The sequence below is a fragment of the Passer domesticus genome, chromosome 7, assembly GCF_036417665.1.
Source record: "Passer domesticus isolate bPasDom1 chromosome 7, bPasDom1.hap1, whole genome shotgun sequence".
In the NCBI taxonomy this organism is placed as follows: Eukaryota; Metazoa; Chordata; class Aves; order Passeriformes; family Passeridae; genus Passer; species Passer domesticus.
In genome coordinates, this window is record NC_087480.1 from 40821363 (window position 1) to 40847780 (window position 26418).

A 26418-nucleotide genomic window follows, 5' to 3' on the forward strand; every position below is an offset into this window, starting at 1 on the left:
TCATTTGCAGCTGGAAATTTTGCACCCTTAGCAGATGAGCTTAGATACCCTTGCCCCTTGCCTTTCTCTTGTGATTCTCCTTTTTTTTCCCCCTTTGTGCATTTGTACAGGTGCCTGCAAGTGCGAATGATACAAAGACAAGGACATAAAATACAGATTCTTTCCATAGGGTGCAAGTATTTTCCTTTAATATTTTTATAATTAATTAGTTAGTTTCTGTATATTTTAGCTCAAAACAAAAGGATTTAAATTCCTTAAACTGAAATGCTAAGTTCAGAGCTTCTGGCAAACCTGTGGCAAATCTAGTGATTCCATGGTTACATGCCAAAAGCAATGGCAATTAAAGCTATTTTTAAATTGAGCAATATCCGTGTTGGCTTATTGCACAAAGGGTTATCCAAACTCCTGAAAACTGGGTCAGATAGCAGGAGAACATAATTGCTTCTGTCTTCCTCTGAAGCTTGTAAGGTTTTGTAACTTTTTTGCTGGAAACCTGAGAATGCTGGTGTTTGAAGGGTTATTAACCATTCCTTTTACTGTGCCTGTATCTTATGCAAACTGTAATCCCCTCTTATCAAAGTGAACTGATTTCTGTAAGTTTTAGGCTAGGGTGGATTGCTTTTCAGCAGAGTAAGGGCTAAACTCCCTTGCCAAACAAATAACAGGTCAGTTTATTTAGGAGATTAACGAGGTAGGTATCTTGTTAGAAATCATAGAATAAGAGTCTCTGCTGTTGTCTCTAAGGGATTGGATTAAAACTTAAACTGGATATTACTTGTGAAAAATAAATGTCTGGGGTATACATCATTATTTTTCTTTGTTTCTACTTGATTAGCCCAATTCCATTGACGAGTTCAAATAACCATTCTCCTGAGTAAACTTGCTTCATTTTTTAATGCCTGCTCTTACAGAGAATCAGTTATATATTTCAAATAAATGACGTTATGCCACTGTGGGTAATTTGATCAGCAAAAGTTATGAAAAATGCTGTACAGCCCTTGAAAACATATTTAGGCTGTTACTTAAGACATAACAAAAGAGGTTCTCTCTCTAGTTCTAATCTAGGTCTCTCTATGTAGCTTATATAAAGTAGTAATGAACTCACCTGTATATGCTTCTTGACTTCGGGGGTGTGGTTTTTTTGTTTGTTTGCTTGTTTAAAAAAAAAATGCAGTGGTTGTACTATTAAAACACTGGACTTGAAAATCTACATTCTGGACCCATTCTTTCTGAGCACTGTTGAATTTTACAATATTACCTGTAAATAAAATCCTCTTTGGGTCTATTATTAATAGAAGAGTAGCTTTCCTTGCAAGCTCACTGTGACTTCTAAATTTTTAAATTTATTTTTCTTTCAGATATAAAGCCAGCAAATGTGTTCATTACAGCTACAGGAGTAGTAAAGCTGGGAGACCTTGGACTTGGTCGATTTTTCAGCTCCAAAACCACAGCTGCACATTCTTTAGGTAAGCTTTCTCTGAGGTACAGGTGTTGGACAGGTAGATTTTTTTACATGGTGGAAATACTGTGCCCGCTCAGAAGGAAGAAGAAAAGGGTTAGTACCAGGTAAGCTGGTCTTAAGTAATAACAAAAATAGTAAAGATGTTCTTAATAGAAAAAATGGTCAGCACCATGGACAAATACAGAAACACTGTAGCACTGAGGTATTTCTTTCAGCATATTTTGGGTATTTTTCCTCCTTTGTTTGCATAATTTAGTGTACATTTTCTACCTCTGAACAGGTCTTTAAGACAATAGTGTTACCTAGAAATTCTAGGAAAAAATAAGGTGATAATATGGATGCATTTTTTAAAAATTGACTTGAACTTTATTCAGTGTTGGGAGGAATCTCATTCTGTGTGCCTGCATGAGTAGCATTAATGACCTCTTGCTTACCTGGTTTCAAAGGGCTCTCAGAGGAGCTTCCATTTTCTAAGGTGATGTTTCTCAATGTAAGCTTAGGTATTCAAGGGTAGATCAGAATTAACGAAAACACTTCCCAGATAAGTTATAAAAACAAAAATAGAAAAAAGCTTTCTGAAATGGTGAGTTTATTCTTTGCTAGCACACAAAACTAGCAGTGTATTATTGCTATCCAAACAAAATTTTTGTGTAATTTGCATCTTTTGAGTAGGATGTGAATACTAGGATGATTCAGAGGCCTTTAAAAAAGAAAAGTTAAATATTTGGCATATATTTCAAGTTTAAAAGTAGGTAACAGATGAATGACAGAATCTAAGATGATCTCTGTGGAAGAGAAAAACCTTGTGGTTGTGTTTGAGGGTCCCAGGGTGAGGGAAGAGATGAGACTCTTGACTCCATGTTTCAGAAGGCTGATTTATTATATTACGATATTATATTATATTAAATGCTATACTAAAACTATACTAAAAAGAATAGAGAGAAAGGATCCATCAGAAAGCTAGAAAAGAAAGGAATGGAATGATAATAAAATCTTGTGACTGCTCACAGTCTCAACACAGGTGGCTGTCATTGGTCATCAAGGAAAAACAATTTCACATGCTGGGTAAACAATTCTCCAAACCACATTCCAAAGCAGCAAAACATGGAGAAACTGAAGCTTCCCAGCTTCTCAGGAGAAAAGATCCTGGCAAAAGGATTTTTCATAGATTACGTCTGTGACACCTTGTAAATAGAGTAACATCTGCTTTAAAGAGAAATGTAGGAAATAGTGCTTATGCTACTGTTAAGTTGGGGTTTTTAGATACAAAACCATTCTTTTCTCTCACTGCATTGTCTGTGTTTGGTGGTTGCTGAACTCAAGCCCGTTCATTGATTGCATGTTTGTACCACATTTGAGGTAGGAGTGATACATGTGTTAATGGCCAAAAATACAATATTTGGAAGGGAAACTTCTGACACTCCTTACTTCCCTGTCCTCCAAAAAGCCTTTGGTCACTCCTTTGTGCCTTGCAGTTTTTACCATGTTTGGTGCAGACTGGTAAAGTCAAACCCCTGGGTCCCTGCTGAGGTGTTGATAGGAAGCCCAGACACAGAGTGCCATTAGCAGGGGGCTGAGGGGGAGTGCAGAGCCCAGGCTGGAAATGTGCTGGGGTTCCACGTGAGGGGCAGTCAGATGTGACACTGAGGATCTGCTGCTGTCACAGGGTGTCACCCAAAGTGCTGCTGTTCCTGCTGCCCTTGGGAGGCAGTGGCCATCTCTGGCAGCCCTGTGGAGAGCTGGGTTGGGTTCTTGCAGGTGGGCTCTGCTCCTGCCTGCAGATGGAAGGAGAGGGTGAAGAGGGAGATGGAAATCCTAATCTGAGGAGTAGGAGCTCATGAATAAGGCAGAGGTCAGCAGTGAGAGTGGGAGAGAAGACTTGTGTTCTGAGGCACAAGCCAGGAAGTTAAAGTGGAGCAGACTGCTTCAACCCTGGATTATTTTGGCTCCTGGCAGGGGAATTGTTGTGAGGGCTGAGCTGGAAATTAAGAAAAGCTGAAGACTGTGCCAGATTTAAAAACAGTGTAATACCCCTGAGCCCTTTAAAGCTCATCTTTTACAGATCCAAGAATAATCCAGAGTGGGGAAGGAGGGGAGGATGGCAGCTTTGTTTTTTCTGTTGGTGGCTTTGTCTTGGTAGAGGAGTTATTTTTTATTTTCTTTTTTTCCCCATCTCTTCCCATTTCCCTCTTAATTATGGCCTAATGTCAGATTTCAGCCTAGAAAAAAGGATTGTGTCAGCTGTTAACTTAGGCTACAGAGGAGACTGACTTTCTGATTTGTCATCACTAGCAGAGACCACTTCTTAAATTGATTTCTTCTGCAGTTTCTAATGCTGGTTTTGTTGAAATTTCTTTCAAAGTTGTATCTTTTTATGATTCCATAAACCTTTGGTGCACGTAACCTAGTAAATTACAAACATATGTGTAGCAATTTATACTTGTTTACAGGCTTTATAAAAATTTCAGTAGCAAACTAGATTCAGGCTTTCAGAGATAAAGAAATGTAGTAAAATTTTAATTAGCTACAGCTTCTAACTGCTAATTATGAATAATACTGATTTAATTAGAATCTTTACTGATGGTCCATTTGAAACAAACGAAAAAACTGCAGTGGACAGGGTTTTTCATGTTCTTAACTCTTTCTATACAGCTTTATCAAGAATTTACTATTGTCATGCCAATATCTTTTGGAAATGGAAAACAAAAGGCCTTTTTACAAAAGGGCAGAGGAAATGGAGGCATTTGGTATTGTTGATTTGACACAAACTTGACAAAATGTCTTGTTTTCAGAAGACTTTCTATTAGAAAGGGGAATATGATCCAACAAAGACTTCCTACTCCTTTCCCTACAATTCTGTTAGGGTTTTTTTGCTGCTGTTGCTTTAGTGGCTGAATGCCAGGCCTTATGCTCTTTGGTGAAATGGCAGTTCTAAGGCCAGCTCATGGATCTGTGTGTTTTTTTTCTTTGGTAGCCATTCAGTGGGTGTAAAGAGAAGTATTTTCATATTTTGGTTACAAAAAGAATCACTTGGTCTCTCTGCTGTGGCTATGCTGTAAGGCTGCAGTGTGCTGTCCAGGCAGACACTGCCACCGGTGTGGGGATCCCTTCTTGCAGGGCAAAGAAGCAGATCTGCAATCTTCTTAAAATGCTCAAATGCAGAAAATCATCTACATGGAATTCTGGTCTTCTGTGTTTTGACAACTTCTGTCATTTCTGTGGTACTGCTGTCCTCAGCACAGACTATGTTATGTGAGGAGTTTGACTATAAACTCACACAGGTTGTGGAGAATAAAATACCTTGTGAAAATGTGTGCAGATACTCTCCTCTCCTCTCACATATGGGTCTGTAATGCAGCAGAGGGTGTGCTGAGGTGGTGGTTTGCAGCACCATTCTGTGAATAGAATAAACTCCACTTAGATACTCAGCCATACTCAGAACCTGCACGCTCAGTGTACAGTAATGCTGCAGGGAGATCTGCAGCTGAGTCACTGCAGGCATCAAGGAAGCTGTGTTAAAATAGCTCTTGTATTTTATGTACAGAAACATGAGATCTCTTACAGTAGTTTGAAAGCTGAAGATAAATGATTGTGTTGTTTTAAAAAAAATAACACAAGATATTTATAGATTGAATTATGTAGAAGGACTATTTGCACATTGTGGGCTAGGTTGCAGAGTTACTTTGGACAAGTGCAGTATTTTGACTTAGACATCTCCTATAGCTGTATAAAACAAGTACAAAACTCTGAACATTATAGAATCAGTAGGGTTGGAAAGGACCTCCAAGCTGCTCATTTCTGATGTGGTTTGTCTGTCTTCAGCATCCACATTCACCTTGTTAAGCATGTTGTATTGAACTCTATATTACAAAATTGCTGTGATCTTATGGACACTGAGTCATTCATAAACTGTCTCTTGGTTACTGAAATTTGGCCTCTTTAGCCCCCTTCCTGAATTCTGATAGTTATGTATGCCAAAGCATGAAATGTCAGTAATGATTTTGTGGCCATTTTTAAATTGCCTCTGATCCTTCAAATCAGCTCCCTGATGGGTGTTAACCCCAATTCCATTATGTCTATTCCCTCTGCCAGTAACAGGAAGCTTGCATAAAGAATCAACACTTTCTGGATCTACAGCATCTTTAAAGGGAGGGAGCTCCAGAGCAGCAGCAGATTCTGAGGAGATACTGTATTTGACAAGACCATTTTCAAAGAGTTTACTGTTCAGACTTATAGGTTATCACAGGTCTGCAAATGCAGCAAGCAAAACATTGAAGTTACTGATTTTTTTCTTAAAAATGTAGGCACCTCAATGCTTTAGCTCATTTTCTTGTATTATCTCACTTCTATGTCTTCAGATGAATAAAGGAAGTGAGGAAGTTGCATATCTTTATACTATTGGGATGCTGTATTTCACTTAATAGTAAAAAAGATCCAGGAAGGAACTGAAACACATAATCACACTGGTAGTTGCTTACTAACAGCACAGCTATGTCTTGAGAGTGCTCCCTGTGTTAAAAAGGATCATTGCAATGCTTTCAGTAGCTCCTGAATGTCAGAATAATGAATCTTTAGTGTCGTGTTCTGTTAAAAACAGTTTATAAGTAGTAATGATGTCTGAATCTTCAGGTTGTTTGTGTGATTCCATGAGTAACAGAACTAATTTCAATTCCTCTCACTAGTTGGCCATTGGGGGCTGCAGGTTGTATTGCAGTGGAGGTGTTACACTAGGCTAAATGCTGTAAAATGGTAACATTTGTTCTTGCTTTTCACTATCATCAATCTTTCACGGTCATATCAGACCTCTAATGTATCAGCAGGCTTCCCAGAGCTACTGGTTAAAATTACCTTTGCTTTTGGTAGACTATGAACCTTCAAACCTCAGTGTTTTCAGCTGCCCCCTGTGGATTGTGTGAAGCTTCTTTCTGGCACATTACTCACTGCCAGCCACTTGTGTGATACCTCAGAGCAGCAGAGGCACTGCTGCTGCAGCCAGTGAACAAACACATTACTGTTAAACTTATTTCTGTTGTTAGATGAATTCTGCCAACAAAGCATTAGAATATACGAAACCAGTGCTTTAATTAATGGATACAAAATGCAGCTGAAATTTTACGGAGGCATCCAAGCTCACAAGTTGTTAGGGTGTTAAAAAAATTCAAAGATGGAAATAAAACAGTGGGATAATAAAAATATGAAACCTCTGTCAATCCAAATGCTTAGTTGCAGTTCTAATCTTAAGATATCTGTCATTAAGTGCCCATTAAAATACTGATGTGTTGCTTCTGGATATTTTGGTAGTTATTTTGGCCATTGTGGTTTACCCATCTGCTTGCCTGTTGTTTCACAGGGAAAAGACCATTCTCAGTTGTGGGTGGATGCAAACATGTGAGAGTAAATGTCTCCCCAGTACTCTGTGGAGTTGCCTTTCCCCAGCCTTTCTCCTTTTAAGCTCAGTTGGCAGCCTCAGTTCAGAGGTGCACGGAGTGCTCAGCCCAGTGCTGAGGGAGGGGCTGTGGCACTCTGTGGCTTTCCCAGAGCTGGAAATCTTCCCCAGCAGGGTTAGGGGGCCAGATCCATTGGAGGATAGCACATGGGGACCTCTGTCTTTGCCTGTCTGTTACAGAAGCAGTTTATATGGGTTTTTTCAATGTTGTTTGCCAAGAAGCAGATCAGGTGAAATTATGGGCTGCCAGCAGCAGTGGCCTGACCTGAGATAGGGAAGCCCAGAACCACCTATCTGAGATGGGCCCTTCAAGCAGGAAAGTCCTTCTCCCTTCTCCCGACTTCCTCATGACATAGTTTGACATGCAGCATTTCTTAAAGATAGGGCACATTGTCAAAACAAACCCCTTAACTTTTGGAAATTATTAGAGTAAAATTATCTGATTACTTAAAGGTATTCAACCTTATTATTCAAATGTGGAAGTACTTATATAGTCAGTGTATCTTTGTCTTCAGTATTCATACAGAGATCAATTCTGAATTAGCCTCATCTATTCAGAAGAACAGAAGTGAAACCAGATCCTTGTGTTACAATAATATGTGAGGTTCCTACCACAAAGAACAAAAATGAAAAATTAAAAGTGATTTTAATTGCTGATCGTGTTGCAAGATATTTGGTCTCAAAATAAAATCAACTTGAATTGACAGAAATCAGCTGGTTTTCATCATCAGGATTCAGTGCTTAAGAAAATATTCAAACAAGATTGAAATAAAAATCTGTATAGATCTGTGACCTTTTTTTGCTGTTAGGCAGTCATTTTGGGGGATAGAGGCAGCAAGTTGAGAAACAGTGCATTAAAATTGCCATTACCACTATTTTCCATAACTTCTTACTGCTCTGTCACATGAAACCATCACTCAGCTATTTCTTTGTAATAATATTTTTTATAGAGCTGAAACATCTCTTAATATTTCTCTGTTCCAAGTAACTTGTGACACAGATGGGTAGGGTTTGATTAAAATCAAGGGGAAAGATGTTCTAGACTATCCAACATAAATTATTCTGGGACAGTCCTAATAAATGCTGCTTTTCAAGAGCAGACATTTCCGGAGCCCACAACTCTGAGGCAGGATGAAGCTGGGACAGGCACAGGTTTGGGAGCTGGAAAGCCCTTGTGGAATTTCATGCTCCAGCTGATGGCTTGAGTTGCCCTTAGGAACCTCAGCTTCTGCTGGGCTCGCTGGTTTTCCTGCCCTCATCTTGGAAGGACCTGAATCTCAGGCTCAGCTTTAATTTCAGCGGTTCAAAGTGGCTATGTTTTTTGTTCCAAAATCAGCTTTTTCAGATTTATATATTCTCCAAGGAAGAACAGAACTTGTGAAACAAAAAAATTCAGGCCATGGTAGAGAATTTCTAGCTGTTGTTTCTAGCCACAGTGGTAACAGTTTGGAGAAGTAGCAGGGATGTGTGTGTGTGTAGTACCTTCCCTTGGTTCTTCTTAGGAGAAACAAATTACTGATGAGGTTCCTTAAAAGCAGAATTTGGAGGTGTTCTACAGCTGCATAGCTCTGGTAATGAGCAGTGAAAGTAAAGCTGCATTGGATTAAATAAATACTAATCTGTGTATTTCTGTCGAACTGAATTGTCCCAAGTATGAGTTGAAGTTTTAAGTGTAGCAATAAGAGAAAAATGAAAAATATTCTTCTGCCGGGAAAAGGGTAATTTAACTACTGCATAACAACAGAAATTTTCATTCAAAAATACTTTTGTTTTTTTTTCAGTTGGTACACCTTATTATATGTCTCCAGAGAGAATACATGAAAATGGTTACAACTTCAAGTCTGACATCTGGTCTCTAGGCTGTCTGCTGTATGAGGTAATACTGATACGTACAGTGAACTTAATAACACTCTTGTACTTCCCCTTCCACTGCCCTCCTCTCCTTAACTTAAGCCTGTGAAATGCTTTTATTTTGTTTTACTTGAACTTGCCTTTAAATGGGCTTGCTCAAAGATTTTACAGCAATTTCTTGAAGATTGGGCATGACTGAAGGATTAGTAAATGAATAATAGCAAGCACATGCAAAATTGTTCTAGGTGTTTTCATGGCCTATGATGGTTATATGGTCTTGTTAATAAATGCATTGAGAAGTAGTAGGACTGATTTGAATATGTAAGTAATACTTCAAAAACTGCAGTATAGATACTTTAATAGAATATAAAGACTTTAAACCTAAGTAAAATGATGAAACAAGTTTATTGTACTTACTGCTACTAGCTTGGATGAATTCTCAGTTTAACAACTTCTGCTGCACACACATGTAATTTTTCTTCTCTTGTGATGGCTAAACTGCAATTGTTTCATTTCTCTGTTGGTACAGTCGAGATTGGTAGGTGACACATAATTTTAAACACCTACTATATTTTGAGAAAATAAAGGTACAGGGCTCATTGAAATGGATGCAAATGAAGGTGTGAAGAACACGTAGGCTTCTGAAACAAATATATCTTCCAGTTCTTTGCATATAATTTCTTAATTAGAAGTAGTAACACTTGTGTTGAATGATGCTGGGGAAAAAAATGGTTCCATCAGGAGTGGCAGAGAAGCCTCCCCAGTCATGTTCCAGGTAGAAACAAACCTACTCAAGTCATTTTGTGTTTACCTACAAGCCACCTGCCTCAGTGGGTCAGCAGAACTCATCTAACACATACTCAGCAGTATCAGCACCTCCTTGTTTATTTTAGGATTGTGCAGAAGACACTGGCAGCCTGTTGAGGTTGGATGTTGCTGCCAGGTGAATCATCTCCAGTAATGTTTACTTTCTATCACTGACATGTTGCTTTGAATATTAAAAGGACAAATAGCTATACTGCAAGTCTGCAGTTTACAGATGTGTCTATAGCTGTTGCTTTAAGTATTGGGGATCATTCAAGGAAGGAAGTCCAGCTGCTAGCAAGTATTTTGAAGTTTGAATCCTGAACTAAAACTTAATCCTGTATTGGGATTCCTCAATAGTGACCATGGCAGCTGCCTTGAATTTTAGTGTTCTGCTTTGCACACTTGTGCAAGCCCTAAGGTGGCATAAAGCTAGATGAGCATTTTTCAGTATTACTATTTCTGTGCCCCTGGTTGGTTTACTTGAAGATTTTTTTAAAATCTGGAAATAAGCAAATAAAACATTTGAATTACTGCTATGTAAAACCCCAACAGTTTAAGGTTAATTTTTATTTTATGTTACATGAAATTAAATTGCTGGATATAAATCAGTAGTACTTTTCTGAAGAATTTTTTAAGCTTGCTGCCTTAATGCTGGTAGAGTATATTAAACACCTGTGTGAATATTACATTTTTCTTTCATGTGGTGGATAGTCCCAAAATACCTAAATAACTCAGTTCCAGTGATTAACTCAGCATCTTGAAATACCATTCTTCTTTGATTTTAGAGGTTTTACCATGATGCTATTTAAGCCAATATGGGGTAGTGTTTGTTTTCCTTACTGTAATAATAAAGTAATTATTAGGACCCTTGTTATTGATACATAGATACAGTATTGGGCATTGTCTTCAACTATAGCTTTTAATTTCTTTTGAGGTGCACTTACTTGATTCTGCAACATACTGGATATTTGTGGTGCTTTTTCTTGTTTTGGAAGTTTATCTTGAGCATTTATCTCTAATTTTGAAATTCCAGTTATAGCGAATTCCAAATACATGCTCAGCATTTTTCTCACTTAGTATTTTTTCTTAATTATTGGAAGGTGGTTACTTAAGGTTCTTCAAGACTTGTGAGGACTAATGAATGGTGTTTTTGAATCTGTGCACTTTTGTGCTGGCTGTCTTTCTGATTTGTCTATTGCCTGAATTTTAGCATGTTTTATTATGTTGATTTCAGGGTGATGTGTGTTCATATGTACTCTGGATCGTCTCCAGCTTAATTGGAAAAAAGCTGTGGCAAGTTTATCACAACTCAGTAAATGCCGAATTGCCACTAAACTCTTCAGTTATGTTTTAATTTAGGTTTAAATAATTTGTTTTTAAAAATTATTATTTCTCGTATGTATAACAATCTATTCTTCAATTCTAACTGCGTGGCCAATAGGATTTTTCAGAAGTATGTTTTAAAGTCTGAATTTTTAGAGCCCCAGGTATTTCTGAAACCTCAAAAACACTACCAGTGGAGTTTTAATTGATATGCAACAAAGTAGACTTTACTAATTAAAATCAAGATGCTGTGCTTTTGCTACATGGACCTTTACATGGAAAAGTAGGTCTTACACATTTCCTTTTATTGTTCATCGTAGCAATTGCATCCTTACAGGGTTGTAGGTTGGTGGCTTACAGTTCAAAAAAAAAAAAAAAAAAAAAAAAAAGAAAGGGAAAAAAAAAAGAGAGAGAGCGAGCTGCCACCAGCCCTGAAGACAGACAGTGGGCTTTCGTCCCTCAGACACCCCCAGAATACTAATCAGCAAAGTCAGACCCTGGAGGTCAGGGAGCAAGTCAATCATTCTAGCGATCGTCTCAGTGTGGAGGATCAAATTAGCCTGAAAAATTCAGCTGCTGGGAGGAGAGGGCGAGCAGCTGTCAGGGGCAGCAGCGAGATGCACTAATGAACCAGATGAATAGTGCAAAAGCTTGAAAATAAAAACAGGACAGTTGACATTTTTCATCTGTCAAAGCAGGAGATGCATGAAAATATAGTATTCCTGTTTTAACTCCTTAGGGGACATTCAGAATTTTTTTAACACTCGGCAGCATTCAAACAAAAGTACTTTTTAATGAACACCTAGAGTATGAAAATGAGTATCTGTGAATTTATTTAGAATTTCTGCATGCGTACAGACCCTGCAGTTGATTTTTCTTTTTTTCTTTTTTTTTTCCTTTTCTTTTTTGGTCTTCAGCTTGCATTTTTAACATTCTTTTTAAGGTAAGAGACAATGTAATGTAAATACAAAAATAAACATTATCTTAGTAATACAGTTTGGGAGGAGTGTAGGATGAAACTGCAGCATAATACTTGTTTTGGGAGCATTAAATTTTTTTTATTCTTCCTCAAAGGTAATATGAAAAAGTACTGAACTATTTGAGAGCAAATTAAGGAGAGATAAAATAAATGGAAGGGAATTTTGGTAATTCTTTTCATACATTTCCCCCAGTGATACTGATGCTTAGACATGAAAGAGTTAAACTTCTATCTGGAAGACCACAAGACAGATGAGAGCCATTTTCAGCTTGTCCTGTCCCTGCTGAAGCTCACTGAGTAGCACAGCATGGACTAGCGTGTTTCACACACACTCTGCCTGTCTGGGGAATGTACACATTGTCCTTCCAAAATCAAACTTATTAGCACATGTAGAAAAGGGTGACTGACTTTGGGGCAGCTCTGCACTCAGAGCAGCATCCGTGCTGCTGCAGTTAAAAGATTTCTTAGGCTTTGAACAGAATGGAGAGATTTTAAATGAAATTTTAAATTTCTAATCCTGCTAGCCATAGCATTTGTTGCAATCTCAAATGTCAAGTTGTAACATTGTCTGGAAATCAAGGGTAGGTTTATTAATGCTGGCTTTAAGCTGATCAATTACGTAAGTGCTGTGCAACAGATTTTTCTACTTCTGTATTGTAATTGTAAGTTATTGCCATAGGTGCTGGTTCTGTGCTTCTGATGGAAGTTTGAGGATATTTTTTTTAAAGTATTTTGGAATAACATCCTGAATGATGAAGATTTTGGGTCTGAGATTTGGGAAGTGTAGATGATAGCTTTTTCTTGCTTTCAAAACCCCCAATTATACTGAAGTCTAGTATCACAGCTGTGGAAGGTTACAAAATCTGCTATGATTATCTAGTGTTACCTACACAATGCATTGCTTTAGGTTAGGTAATGTTTTCCTGTAAGGTACGTGTTTGCTTACAAAAGGTCTTCCGAGGAAAAGTACAGGTTTGGGTTTTTTTGGTGTCCCTTGTGGTGCAAGGACCCTCCATCTCAGCAATTTCCCCTCATAGACAATTAATTTCCCCTCATAGTCTATTAATAAAACCCTAACAGTGTGCAATTCAGGTACTGCACTGCAAGGATTGTGACAGCTATGGTTGTATGACATAGAAAAAGTACATACAGTGGTTACAGGAATAGTTTTGGAACTTCTGTTATCACTGCAGGGCTCCCTTTAAGCAGAGCTTTGAGAGTCATTAAGAATCACTTTTGATTTGTTACTATTACAGTTTATATGACAAAATAGCTTTACTTAAAAACGCAAAAGAAAACTGTACATTTTCTTTAAACAGATGGCTGCACTGCAGAGTCCCTTTTATGGTGATAAAATGAACTTGTACTCTCTGTGCAAGAAGATAGAACAGTGTGACTACCCACCTCTCCCTTCAGATCACTATTCAGAGGAAGTAAGTAATTTTCCTTTTCATGGGCTGGATCTCCAGTTTATGTAAGCTGGCACGCTTCCAGGGAAGTAAATGAACTTGTGTGATTTTATGTTATTTGCAGATTATGCCTATAAGTGTTTGCTTGTTGAACTCACTCAAATGTTGCTGTCAAAACAAGTCTCTCATGATTTATATTTGAGGGTATTAATGATGGAAACGTCACACTGTTAGATTCCTAATTTCATTGGGCTTCCTTGCAAGTATGACAAAATGCTTTCCCAGAATGCACAATGATATGTTCCTCATGCCAGGATGGGATAGAGCCTTACATCTGTAGGGTGTTTTTCTAAAAACACAACTATACACGTTTATGTTGCACAGTAAATTAGTGCACTGGTCCTGTTCCTCTAGGGGCCTGCACTAAAATAGATATAATGTAACTCCGTAGTAAAAACAAATTGTTCAGGTCCCATTTGTCTGCATTATAAAACTGGGATGTGCTGTTCAGTACAATTGAACAGCAGTTCTTTTGCAGGGTGTGGTTCTTGACAAGACTAAGAGTAAATTTCAGAGAAATACAGGCAAACATAATATAATTGAATTCGAACAATATACTTCTGCAAATCTCAGCAGTGTTTGTTTTAAGCTGAGAGCTAGCAGTTCTTACTGTCATTAGTGCATTTAAGGGGGAGTACTTGCTTTTATAAGCTCTAAAATGAAAAGAAACTAAACAAATATTTTTCTTAGTGTAACAGAATGAAAAATATAAATGCTTGCTTGTTAACATTCTGAGATGCCAGTTTTGAAATACTTTCCCACTTTGAAAAGAACAGGGCAACTGATAGAAGCTGTAAACCAAAGAACAGTTAGTTATTAGTAACCAATTCTAACTGAATTCAGACTGCATGAATTAAAGATTACTTTGAAAACCCAAATAAACACCAGCAGTGAAGTACTTTTAATAAATGTAAAGCATGATACAATTTATAGAGTAGGGGTTGTAATTCAGAACCTTAAATTTTCTTGCATTCACAGACAGTGATTGGACTATTAATAAAAGATTACTGCTCAGTGTTTTGTTTTGTATTTATAGTGACAATTTTCCCCTTTTATGAAACCAACTGGACTTAAAAAGATAATTTGATGATGTTACAAAGGATGAAATAATGATCTATTGTGTAGTTTATACTCTCTAGCTCTTTGTGGGTTTGCCGATTAGTCATTTTACCTTGGCCATTTTTAATTATTATTTATTGTAGACTCTAAATATGGCAGTTCATCTAACCAACTTCAGAACTGGAGGCCTGGAAATACAGTAGGGTGTGAACAATAATGCAAAATGATAGCGAGAATGTCAGGGGCCGTTCTTTGTTGTGTCATTCATGCTGTCTTCCTTTTTCCATGAAGCACATGAATATTTCACATATCTGCATCCTCATCCTCTATTCTTCTTGACTAATTTTCAGACTGTCTGAATTTGCATTTCACATGGTAGCTGATTAGGAGATGCCGAATGCAGCAGCGAAGCCTCAGCAGGCGGTTTCCATGGTGACCTTCAGCAGGATTTTAATGATGATACCACTAGTGGTTCGTTGAAGTTGGCCTGCCTGCAAGGCTACTTCGCTGCAGCTAAGTGTGAAGTGGGAGATGTGGATTCCTAGCCAAGGGGCAAATATCAAAGTCTGGCCCAGATAGAAGGTCTTAGAGTTTGGGTGGGGAGAGAGATTCCAGCTTTTCCTTACATCTGGATAGGGTTTTTGTTTTGCAAACACATGCAAAGCACAACATGTTACTTGCTATTTATTTCAAAGCAGACATGTACTTCTGCACCTTGGATGAGGCAGTTATCTGCAAAATACATGTAAGTTATTCTTAATGAGATAATCAGAGCTATTATAGGTATTAAGATAGGTAACAAAACAGTTTCTTAAAAGCAGCCATTGGTTATGGAAACTGTAATGGGAGTATTTTTCATGTTCTGCTGTGAAGACCTGTGCCTTCACTAAGGTACCTAGAAAATATACAGTTATTATCTATTGCACTATTAAACCATTTTTAGCTTGTATGAAAAATGCTGTGCTGGCATGAACTGTAAAAAAGAGAAACAAATAAGGGTGATCTGTCATATTAGAATACTGTGCTAAATGTTTCACCTGTACTGGAAATACAGATGTCAAACCATTAACCAGGTGGGAAGGATACTCAGTGAGCACTAAAGATTAGGGATCACTGAGTAGTAAAACCCACTTCATTTTTTATGAAAAAGAATTTTCTGAAATAAAATCTGCACTGAGTATTGATCTCTGCATCCTCTAATATAAAAGTGTAAATAATTATGAATTACAAGACAAGTAGTTTTTCAATAAACTTTTTGTAAGTAGATTTTAGTGCATTTGAAGGTGTGACATTTTTTCTAAGTTTTGAAACCTCTGTAAGAATAATGTGTTAGTAATTGTGTCACATCTGTGCCATCAGAGAACACTGACAGAAAGATGCACCTTTAGGTGGACAGATGGGTAATGTTTTTAAAAAACTTTGATTAGAAATCCTAATAGTCTGAGATTTATTTTCACAAACTATTGTTTCAGTGGTAGATACAAGCCAAGATTTTCAAATGCTTGATGACACTGGATATCTCAATTTTTTAATATCCCTTAAAAACATCTGGTATTCAGAGTCAGTACTCAGCATTTACTGAAAGCTGTTCTGCTTTTGGGAATTCAAAGCTGGGGCTCCCTTGCCACCTCCAATCAATACTCTTAAAATCTTGTCAGCTAATATTAGTATCACTTTGCTTTCATGATGAAGTTTTAAAATCTTCCCTTTGATTGAGGTGCATTTCTTCTAAAGTCCATTGCTAACCTCCTACCCAGATGTGAAAGCAGAAGGAGCCAGCAGGTCCACAATGGTAGTGTTAGTTGCCAGCAGGTCTTGAGAAAAGCACTCAAAAAAAGGCTTTGAGAAGGTTTTATTCAGAGCAAGAGTGGTGTTGTGTGTGGTTTTTTAATCCAAACTTCCCTGTATGAAAATTTCTCTTTTTCAGCTGGCTAGCAATGCAAAGTACTTGCCTGTCATATTTCTGTCTTTCCCCACTCCTCCTGACTTGACTGATAATTATTTATTTCATAGCTGAAAAACCTGCTAAAGTTGAAGAAAGTGTGTCCCACTGCTCCAGTGTCAGGCTAAGCTCCAGGCTAAAGCCAGTCACTGTGCTAAGTGCACAGAGGAGGTTAAGAACAATAAGCAGACAAAGAAGTTTGCAGCTTGGGGAGGCAACAGGAGGTCCCTCTGGCTCAGTCTGCTCTGCCTCTTGGCCAGTCTGTGCCAGGTAGTAAAAAATCACTTCTGTCTCTAATGATAGTCTGATTTTTAGACTCTTCCCATGACATTGGTGAGCTTTTCTGATACACTGGAAGTTTTATTAGTACTAGAGGGGCTGACAGATAGATTTCAGGTTTATTGAAATGGATATTCCTGTAGGAGTAAAGGATCAGTGCTATAACCAGTGCTATCCAGTGTCCCAGTTTCAGTCCTGAAAGCTGTGTTCCCATGTAATTTTTCATCCTGTATAGCAGAAGTAATTCACCATCTTCCAAGGGTTTGCTGTTCAGTTACAAGGCTCAAAAGAGCTCAAGGATTTTGAAATTACTCAGGAATCTGCACTATTGTTGTGCAGTGTCCCAGGCATGGTCAGCTCAGCATTCCTGCCTTACCAGTGAGATTCTGGACCTGCCAAGGGAAGAGGGACATGGAGATACTGCAGTAATTGCAGTGACTGCCATTGAAAGAGGTCTGTGACAAGGCTTCTCAAGTGCCCAACAGGTCAATTTCTTGAAGATCTATTTCTGCTGCTCTACAAACAGTAAAGTATTGATAAACAGCTAGAAAAAAAACAGGAGAAAAACCACTCTGCTTCCCCTCTGATGCTGGCTTTGTGGGTTTCAACCCTTCAAGGTCCTTTATGAAGACTGTTCACTGTATGCAATTCTGTTGCACAGATGGAAGTTTTCACCGAGAAAAAGAAACCTTCAGGATTAGATGTATTTTGCAGATAAATTATACCTGTATTCTCTTCACAAAATGTTTGCTTATTTGACTCTAATTTCTGGCTTGGTGGTGTTGGATGTTCCTCAGTCTTTCCTGTTTTCTGTGCAGGCTGTCTGAGGTGTTGCATGGCAAGCTGTTCATCTCTGCTTATACTGTGCTTACCCTGTGTCCCACCTGCTTCTTCTGCAGGAGATTGTTTGGCTTGCATGTTTGTATCGCATGCTGGCAATTATTATTTCTTACAGTAGCTAATGATTTCCAGCATTCTGTTCTTCAAATGTTTGGGTGTTATTGCAGGCTAATAGTTTTTATTGCCACTGGCATTGTATTTTATTTATTGACTGCCAGAAGCAATATGATCGCTTTTATAACTCCATTAGTCAGAATATACTTAATGTATTTAAAATGCAAATAGCAAGTTTGTTACAGATTTTGATTTAATACACTTCGTTTCAATCTGGTAATCTGACCACTATCTTCAGAATTATCTCGTTTTTAAATATTAAGCTCTTCTTGCTAAAGAATGGGATGTCTAATGACATAGATTTTATTCTGTTGAATACAAAAAATCTGTACATTATGTACGGTTTATCTGCAAGGGCTAATGGACAAAGCTTTATAGAGTGGTATGCAGTGCTTCTTCTTTAACTTCAGGAATTCCTATTCCTGTGCATTTAAATTAATCTTCAGAAAAGTGAAAGGAGTATAATTATAATTTAAAATCCTTCTTGTTCTTTTTCTAAAAAGCAAGTAGGAAACTCTCCAATGGCAGGTCTAAAGAGGCAGCCTATGTTACTTTTGAATAATGAGGGTGATGAAGTTGCTCTGTGTTAGTTGCAATAATTACAGATTTTTTTCAATAATCCTACCTAGTAGTACTGGCTGGGAGACCAAACCAAATTTGATATATTGCCACAGAAAAGTGGATCACAATGTGTTTGTTGGAGTGTCCTCCTCCCCCTCCCTCCCTACCTGTCCCAAATGTTATAAGGAGGTCCAGGAGGATTTGGCAAAGCTATTTAAAAGCATAGGGGAAAATCTTCAGAGTTGGTTAAATTGTTGTTGCCAAACACTGTGAACATTTCAGTATGTCAGTATAAAAGAGTATGTTCCACATTGAAAAATGCTTAGGAGATGCAGATGCACACAATTTAAAACAGATGCCCTATATGAAGTTCTAATGTCATAAATTTTTAGGCATATCAGTGGAGGGAGAAAAGCCTGCAAACTTCCTGACAGTTTGTGAAGGCAATGGGAAGTATGCAGGTGCTGTGGAAGCTCATATTCAGCTTATGCTGAATATGTCTATTAAAAACACCCAGTAGGTTCTGGTGCTTCTGGAAACATGGGATTTTCTGGTCATAGCGATTTGTTTATTCCCATATAGAGACTTTTGCGAATATTTGTTAATTATGTGCTTCTTTACATAAAGAACTCTATAAACAATCTAATCCTGGGGATACATATCAGGATGTAGTAATCAGAGCTTATTTATTCCAGTATTGTCTTCAGTGGTGAACAAGTGGAGTAACAGGGCCCGCATAATATGGTATTTGCCCAAAATACTTTCTCAGCTTCCAGTTTTATGTTAAGATATTTCCTCAAGAGTGGAGTTCTTGTAACAGGTAGCCCTCAGTGGGTTTAATTTGTTCAGTAGCTGAATTGAATGTGTGTGTATTGGTAGCTCCTGGCAGCAGGAGGTTCTGGGGGTTAACTGTGTGTTAGATGGAGCACCACTGCCTTTTGTTTGTTGGGCCCTGTCAGGCAGAAATGCCATTTATTGCTGGCTAACTCCTGTACCAGACCGAATGAGCAAAGCAGCCCTCGTTTACCTTCGCTCTGTGCTCCTTTTGCTCTTGTGGGCTTTGCAGGCACAGCTCTCCAGAAACACGGGGAATTTCCTATAAATCATGTGGCACTGGACTAAATGCATGTCTAAAGTTGTGTATTGAAAGGATTAGAACTTGAATTGGCTCATCATTTTTTCTGGCCAGCAGTGCAAAATGCAGAAATCAGGGGAGTGCGTTGCATACGTGTTTGCACAAGGCTGTGTGTGAGGGAGAGGGAGGGCTGCCCGTGTGCTTGTGCAGAGTCGCCGTTTGCCTCATTTTTGCCAGTTCTCTTAATTTGAATGTGATAATGCACAAATCCTGCTTGTAAGAAGGCCAACGCTCCTGTCATGTTCTCTCCCTCTGTAGCTGCGACAATTAGTTAATATGTGCATCAACCCGGATCCGGAGAAGCGCCCAGACATCACCTACGTGTACGATGTAGCGAAACGCATGCACGCACACACCGCCAGCAGCTGAGCGCCAGCAGAGCCCGGCACAGGAGCAGCCAGAACCAAGGGCTTCCAATGAATCATCCCACCTCTCCGTGTGTGTTACACAAATGTAATTATTTGAGGCTTACTGTTGTGCTTTGAATTGTAAACCAATTTATATACAAGCTTCGTTGCTTTCTGTTTATCTCTGGGTTTTGTATTTTTTCCTAAATTGCAGCTGTACAACAGGTTTAAATGTGTAAAGCGCAATTTGAAGACGCTGTGAACCGCTGTTTCCATGTGAGTGGGTTCAAGTATACTTTCTGTAATAACAAAATTGTATTCAGTTGGGCCTTAGTTCTAAAACACAGTTGCACTTTTGCACATGATACAGATATTAGGCTTATTATCAAGAAGCAAAATGTCTGAATCTCTCACCTTTGTAGTAATTTATGGGAAGTATGAATCAGCACAGTTAACTTTATTTTAATCTTCGTTCCAAGAGGAACATAATTATTACGGGAGCTTATTGTATTTTATATTTAATTGTAGTTTGCAGTTCTTGCTGTAAGAGTAGACAAGGAATAGAATTAGTTCTCTGCTTGCCAAATGCAGAGGAAAAATAATTTCAGGAAAATTGTCGTGCTGAAATTTTTGCAATGTCCCCTTTTGTTTTGTTAGTCTCTCTTAAAGCACAAAACATTTGTTGGAGGTTTTCTGGGAAAATTCAAGGTGTTGATTCAGCATTCGGGTCGTTTTCAATAGACTTGTGCAGCACTGCCCTGGGGCAATGGGAGTCTGCATAGTTCAGTCTTAAAAACATGCAGATGCTTCTTGTAGCCAATAGGGTTCTTTTGTGGCTGTCCTTTGAGCAGGTCTGATTAAAAGATGTGATCTTTAAGTTACAACTTCCCAACTGTTTGTGTATATGTCACTGTTTGTAGATTTTTGTGTTTAAAATAGTTTTGAGTGACCTTACAATATATTTAAATTTTAATTTTTTTTAAAATACTGAAATCTTTTGGCAAAGATGTAATAGTCTGGTATAACACAAAAGGTATTCTACATAAATATATGATCTTTGTATACTATATCCTGAGACTTAGTTTTATATTTAGCAGAAGTAGATTATAGTTTTTATGTTTAAGAAAAAGTTGCCACGCCTTAATTTGGAAAATAATTGTATATGCAAACTATCTTACAGACACTATGTTAGTTTAAAAGGAGATTCCGATTATTTTTGTTAGACCTTAGTGCCTTTTGGGGTGTGCTTATATAATATTTTCATTGTTAGGGAAGGAATGTGTCTAATTTTTAAATTTGGTAAAAATGGAGTGAAATGAAATTCCTTGAGTTTCAAGACTGAACTTTTTTACGGAACTGTCAAAAGGTAATTATCAGTGATAGCAGCTAGGGAGCTGTTACTGTCAGTGAAGTCTTTTTCTTTATGTGGGTAAAAAGTTAGTTCAAATAAAAGCAGAAGTATGTACATACATATATAGGTTCTAGATGCAGTCACATCCAAGCATTCTCAGATTTTTTTTTGCTAGTTTCTCTGTGCAGGTGTAATTTTTATTTGGTATAATGTTCAAAGAATAAAACAACATTTGTGGAGTTTGTGTTCAAGGGAGGGGTCAGGGTTGTTTTCAGTTTTGTATTTTTTAAAACTACAAATACTATGAAAATTGTGTTTGAAAAAAAAAAGGGGGGGACGTTTTTAGATGGGATGTGCCAGATCATTGGCTTATCTTAATACATGCTTTTTTATTTTTTGGTTCCAGGTTTTGTAGGACAAATTGTATGAAACTGTAGTTTTATTTCTCACTTCTGTGTGCACTTAACCTTATAGAACTTCAGTGGAACAGTTTGATAGAAAGAAGTATTTGAGAAATTTTGGTTTGTCTTTAGCAACCTTTAGATTTGTTTTCATTTATTAAATGGTTATATAATTTAAAACATGGTTATATTCTGTAACAATGTTTCACATGTCATAGAATGAAATGCTTTGTATTGAAAAAGGCAGCACAATATTTGCTTGACTCCCTGAATTAGTTCTTAATATGCACAAGTACGGAAATATTTTTTTGTCTGAAATGTGCTAGAACATTTAAAAATCACTGAAAAGCTCTCAAATGCATTGCAGGCTATTTGTATCAAATATTATGCATAAAGTATTGAACTTTTCCTGCCAGAAACTGCTGATAGATATCCCTCCCCTGGAAGGGTATGTTGAGTAAAAGAATAATGAGTTAGGAGTTAGCAAATGTGCATACATAAGCATTTAATTTTTTTTTAGTAATGTGGAGTTTTGATTTTTTTTTTTAGTATTTATGATTAAATATTGTGCTGAGGAAAAGAAGCTGTTATTTCTGACTTAAAATCATGTGAAATGAATGGTGTACCTGACTTTGATACCAAACTCTATAATTAAAAAGCCAATGTGGGTTAATAGAACTGCTTACATAAGTGGGGATTGTAGAATCTCTTCCCTAAAGTAAAATACCTGGTAACATAAAAATTATAAGTCTTGTTATAACACTCCAATGTATACTATGTGCTCTTGAAATATTTTCTTTTGTAAACCACCATCCTATTTTTCATATTTTAATGATAACATTTGACACTATTTATTTTAAGCTATGGCATTATGTGTTTATTTTCTTTAAAGAAAAAATGTTACATTTCTATCCAAAATGTCTGACCAGATCCTCCTTTTATTTCAGTAATGCTCCAGTATTAACTTGTGTCAGGAGTGAACTTTTTGTGCTTCAAATGACATGGCATAAAATCCCTTTGTCTCAGAAGCTCTCCTGCTGTGCCGTAGTCCAATAGAAATAAAACATACAGATATTAAATGTAATGTAAAAATTATAGTGTTTCTATGATATTTTTTCAAACTTTTCTTTTTTAGAGATATATATGCGTTACAGTAGATGCTGCCTATCGTGTGGACAACTTATTGCTTCCAGTATTTGATTCTAGGTGAGATTTCTTGACTGTAACAAAAGATAGTACACTAAAAAAACCCAAAAGTATTATTTGTTAAAAGATTACCTAAAAATACTACATCCAGTATGTTGTGTGTTTTAAACTAAAATTTTAAACTAGAATTTTAAGCTAAATTTAAAATAATTTTCAATATTAAAGTATGTGATAAAGCATAAAAATAACAAAGAGCTCCCATTGTGGCCCCAGTCCTGTGAGCTCTTGTTTATATTTCAGCTGGTTTTTATGTAATTTCAGTAATTTTGAGTGAACCACATCTACACACACGAATTAACAATAATCAGTAGGGTAGATAGAAATTATGTGTTCAGCTCACTTTTTTATACTCTCTGTGTGTCACTGGTTTTGTAGCAGGAATAATTTGGGTTTTTTCCCCTATTTTGTTGCACTCCTAATGATCCAGCTCCCAATTGTATGAGCAGGCAATAGAAGTGTGTTGTCTTTTTGTAATGAGCAGAAACTTTAAAAACATGCCAGTATAGCAGAAGATGAAATGCAGTATTAGAAGTGTCTGGGAAGGCTGGTGTTTTATTCATGCTCATGATTAAGAAAGCCTTAGAGTGAAATTCCTGACAGTGGCTTGGAAATGGAGAAGAACTTTTATGCCAGTGGTTCTCAGATAACTCTGAATGGGACCCAAAATCACAGTGATGTTTGTTTGCAGCAATCTGTCTGCTTTATCTCTTATGTTTGCTGTTGCACAGTGTGGGGAGGATCTTAGCAGCTGAGTTGGAGTGTTGGTGAATGCTGCATTGGCTGTGTGAGCTGGTAGGAGCAGGAGGTGATGTGAGGCAGGGGCAGCAAAGGCCTTCTGGTCTTGTTTTGTGAAGACATAAAGGTGCTGGATGGCAGAGGTCAAATTACTGGTTTTTAATAATTTATAATAGTCTTTAATAATCTTTATCTACTTCAACAATCAAATTTTTCCCAAGCCAGCCATATCTCCACATTATCTAGCCAGTGGCAGTGTTGGCAGTAGCCTTTGAATTTCTGAGCTCTGGTTTGATCTGGGTGAGTAAATCTTTCTGGAAGGATGGAAATAGAGGTGTGGACCCTGCTTGGTAGGGTGCTACTTATGTTTCTGAACATTACTCAAATACAGATGTTTAGAGTTGTTTTTTAAACTTTATTCTCTTCTCTGATGCTTTTTAAAAAGTATTTTCCATTCATATTGACCACTAAAGTTCTGTGACTCCTGACTTCTGCTTTTACTTTGTCAGTCCTGTAGCCTCTTCCTGGTTTGAAGTCCTGTCTAGTTTTCCTAGTGGTCATTAGTTTCCATCTTTCTTTATTGTTTGTTAAACTCAACACATTTCAGTCTTTTCAAATTTCAGCCCTCCCCATGGGCAAGCCCAGTTCCTTTCCCCTGATCAGTACTTTAATCCTTTGTTCTTCATCCTGTTTTTCCAGCCCCATGCCTGTGATTTCTAGTTTTAGATAGATTTTCTTACTGCCTCAATCATTCCCATGACCTTGTCTTTGCTAAATACTGTTCACTTTATTATCTCTCATTTCTAAATTCCCTTTCTCTGATCACTACCTGCTCTCTTTCAGCTTATCTATCTTTCTCTCTCCTCTACCCTGTCACTCACTCCTTTTGGGATCTCCAGTCTATTAACCTTTTTGACTCCTTCGTCTTCACTGCTGCCTCCTTCCTTCATTGGCCTCACTTCTTTTTACTCACTGGTCTTTATTTTTATCTCTGTCTGGTTCTCTGTACATGGTTTCTTTGGCTGCTTCTCACACTGCCCTGTTTCCATTCCTCCCTCCAGACATATTCTCTTGTAATTTCTTAATTTCCATTCCAACCTTTCTGAATATCTGAAGAGTGTGTCAGCACAACACAGCTTTGGACTCAGCTTTGCTTTACCTCCTTCAATGCTCTTCCCAAATGGACTTTTAAACCACTTTTATCTCCCCTTTCTTTTCTTGTTGAGTTTGCTTGCAGATCTGCAGTTCATATTCATTTTCAATTCATTCTTGATACAAAATCTTCAGTCCTGATTTTGTTGCATGACAAGATACTTTTCAAAGTTATTTTTATTCTCATGATCTGTTTCTCAGCTGAGCTTCTCTGCCTCTTAACTGTGTAAGTTTGCCCTTTTTATTTCTGTATCTTTTATACCTCTCATTCCTTTCATTGAATTACTTCCTTCAGTAGCAGCCAAGTTTCTCCTTCATCTGTCTTTATGGGGGTGGCACTATCATCATAACTGTTTCTGGTTTTTAATACTTTGTCCTTTTTTCACCCTCTCATCTGTTTTCGTGTACCTAAACACCCTCTCTCCAGTTTGTTTTTGGATCTTTTTTATGTTGCACTTCATTTGAACGCCCCAAAAATCCAGTGCTTCTCCCCTCTAGTTTGGTTCTCCCATGGTTCTGTCTCTGGATTATTCCTTTAGTATCCAGCCAGCCTCAGACCTGTTCAAATTCAAAGGTCTAATTTTTATTTCTGACTCCCTCTAGACTATTTTCTAACATCCCTGACAATTTTACTTGCCTGTTTTCCAAGGCCACAACCTTTCTATCTCTGACACTTCTCCCATGCCTGCGTATCAAATGTCTCAGAGTTAGATGTATCAGAATCCAGCCCTCTTCACTATCTGTTCTTTCTTATCTTTTATCTTCACTGATTTAACCTCTGTGTCATTTTGGCTTCTTTTCTCCCTTCAAAGTATCAAAATTGGCAGGACTAAACTGTCATTGGGCTTTCACCGTTTTGTGTGCTGAATGAAGAAGGAGCTCCACCAAATTACTACTTGTTTTGTGTTTTAAAGAGACCTGAATCCCACAAATCTGATCTTATTTCAGTCCTGTAGAATTGGAATAGATTGCTTCTCCAAATACATCAGAAGTCCTTGAATTTGGGCCTTTAGTTTTCTGTCATAGAGATAAAGAGATTTTTCCCTTAATTTCTCTTTGTATTTACTGTGTGTAACTTTATCTTGTCGCTGCACATACAGCTAACAGTTGTTTTCCTGCTACAGCAACTTGATTTCAGTGCTTTTAACTATTGCTTGAAATAAGAACGTGCCTATGAGCTTTCCAGGCTGGGCCCAGAGTTGGGCACAACACTCCTCTCTGTTGCTGTGCCACCCAGACCCTCCAGGTGCAGGAGTGAGCTCGGTGCTCTGCTGCTTCTCTATCCACGCTGCCCTAACACAAAGCCAAACCAGAGCTGCCTCTGTGGTCTGACTTCACACTTCTAGCAGGCTTTCAGAGGTGGAAGATCTTCTGTTTGCAGAGATTCACTGTTGGTTAAATTGTCTGGCCTTTGCTCATAATTATCCTGAGATTTGTTTGGATTGAGAAATTAAAATCTCTGTAAACCTGAGAAGTTTGGTGTTTTGGAACTGGGAGTTAGAGAGCTCAGTGTTACATTTGGTGTGGGTATACACACATTTGTTGACTTTTTATTTACACCAGGGTAATTACCTTGTTTTAGAGGATCAGTTGTTTGCTGGCACAAAAATATTTCTAGTACTTTTCAGGTTTTACATTTATTCCTTGTTGCCTGCTTGTATCACTTTGTGCAGTTTGTTCTTCTACAGCTGCCTTAGTAATGGGTGTCGGCCTTAAATCTTTGTCTAATTGCAATTTTCTGTCATATGGAATTAAAAATAGGAAATTGAGTCCTTCCTGATAGTTTCACTTGCTTTTCACTTAAACCCTAGCAATAGCTAGAGGTCCCAACCAGGAAGAGAAGTGGTCCCCAGGATAAAAAGATGTTCTGGGATTCCTTGCTTCCTTTCCACCTCCCAGTCCTTGTTTTTCTGGCTTCCCTGGGACACTTGCAGGGAATATGGCACTGCCAGTGTATCG

General features: G+C 37.8%; 1 protein-coding gene across 7 annotated transcripts in view; it reads left to right on the forward strand.

Moving 5' to 3' along the window:
• The window catches only part of NEK7 (NIMA related kinase 7), a 62961-nt gene extending 40500 nt beyond the window's left edge, over positions 1-22461 (forward strand). For 6 of the 7 annotated variants that reach the window (XM_064427943.1, XM_064427945.1, XM_064427944.1 and 3 more), the window contains 4 exons: positions 1359-1466; positions 8690-8784; positions 13188-13301; positions 19526-22461. In XM_064427943.1, coding sequence (XP_064284013.1) covers positions 1359-1466; positions 8690-8784; positions 13188-13301; positions 19526-19636 — 428 coding nt within the window. In that variant the 3' untranslated portion in view covers positions 19637-22461. Of the gene's footprint in view, positions 1-1358; positions 1467-8689; positions 8785-11806; positions 11833-13187; positions 13302-19525 lie in introns of all 7 variants that reach the window. The other variant, XR_010366189.1, reaches the window with a different exon arrangement.
• The last annotated feature ends 3957 nt before the right edge of the window (positions 22462-26418 follow it).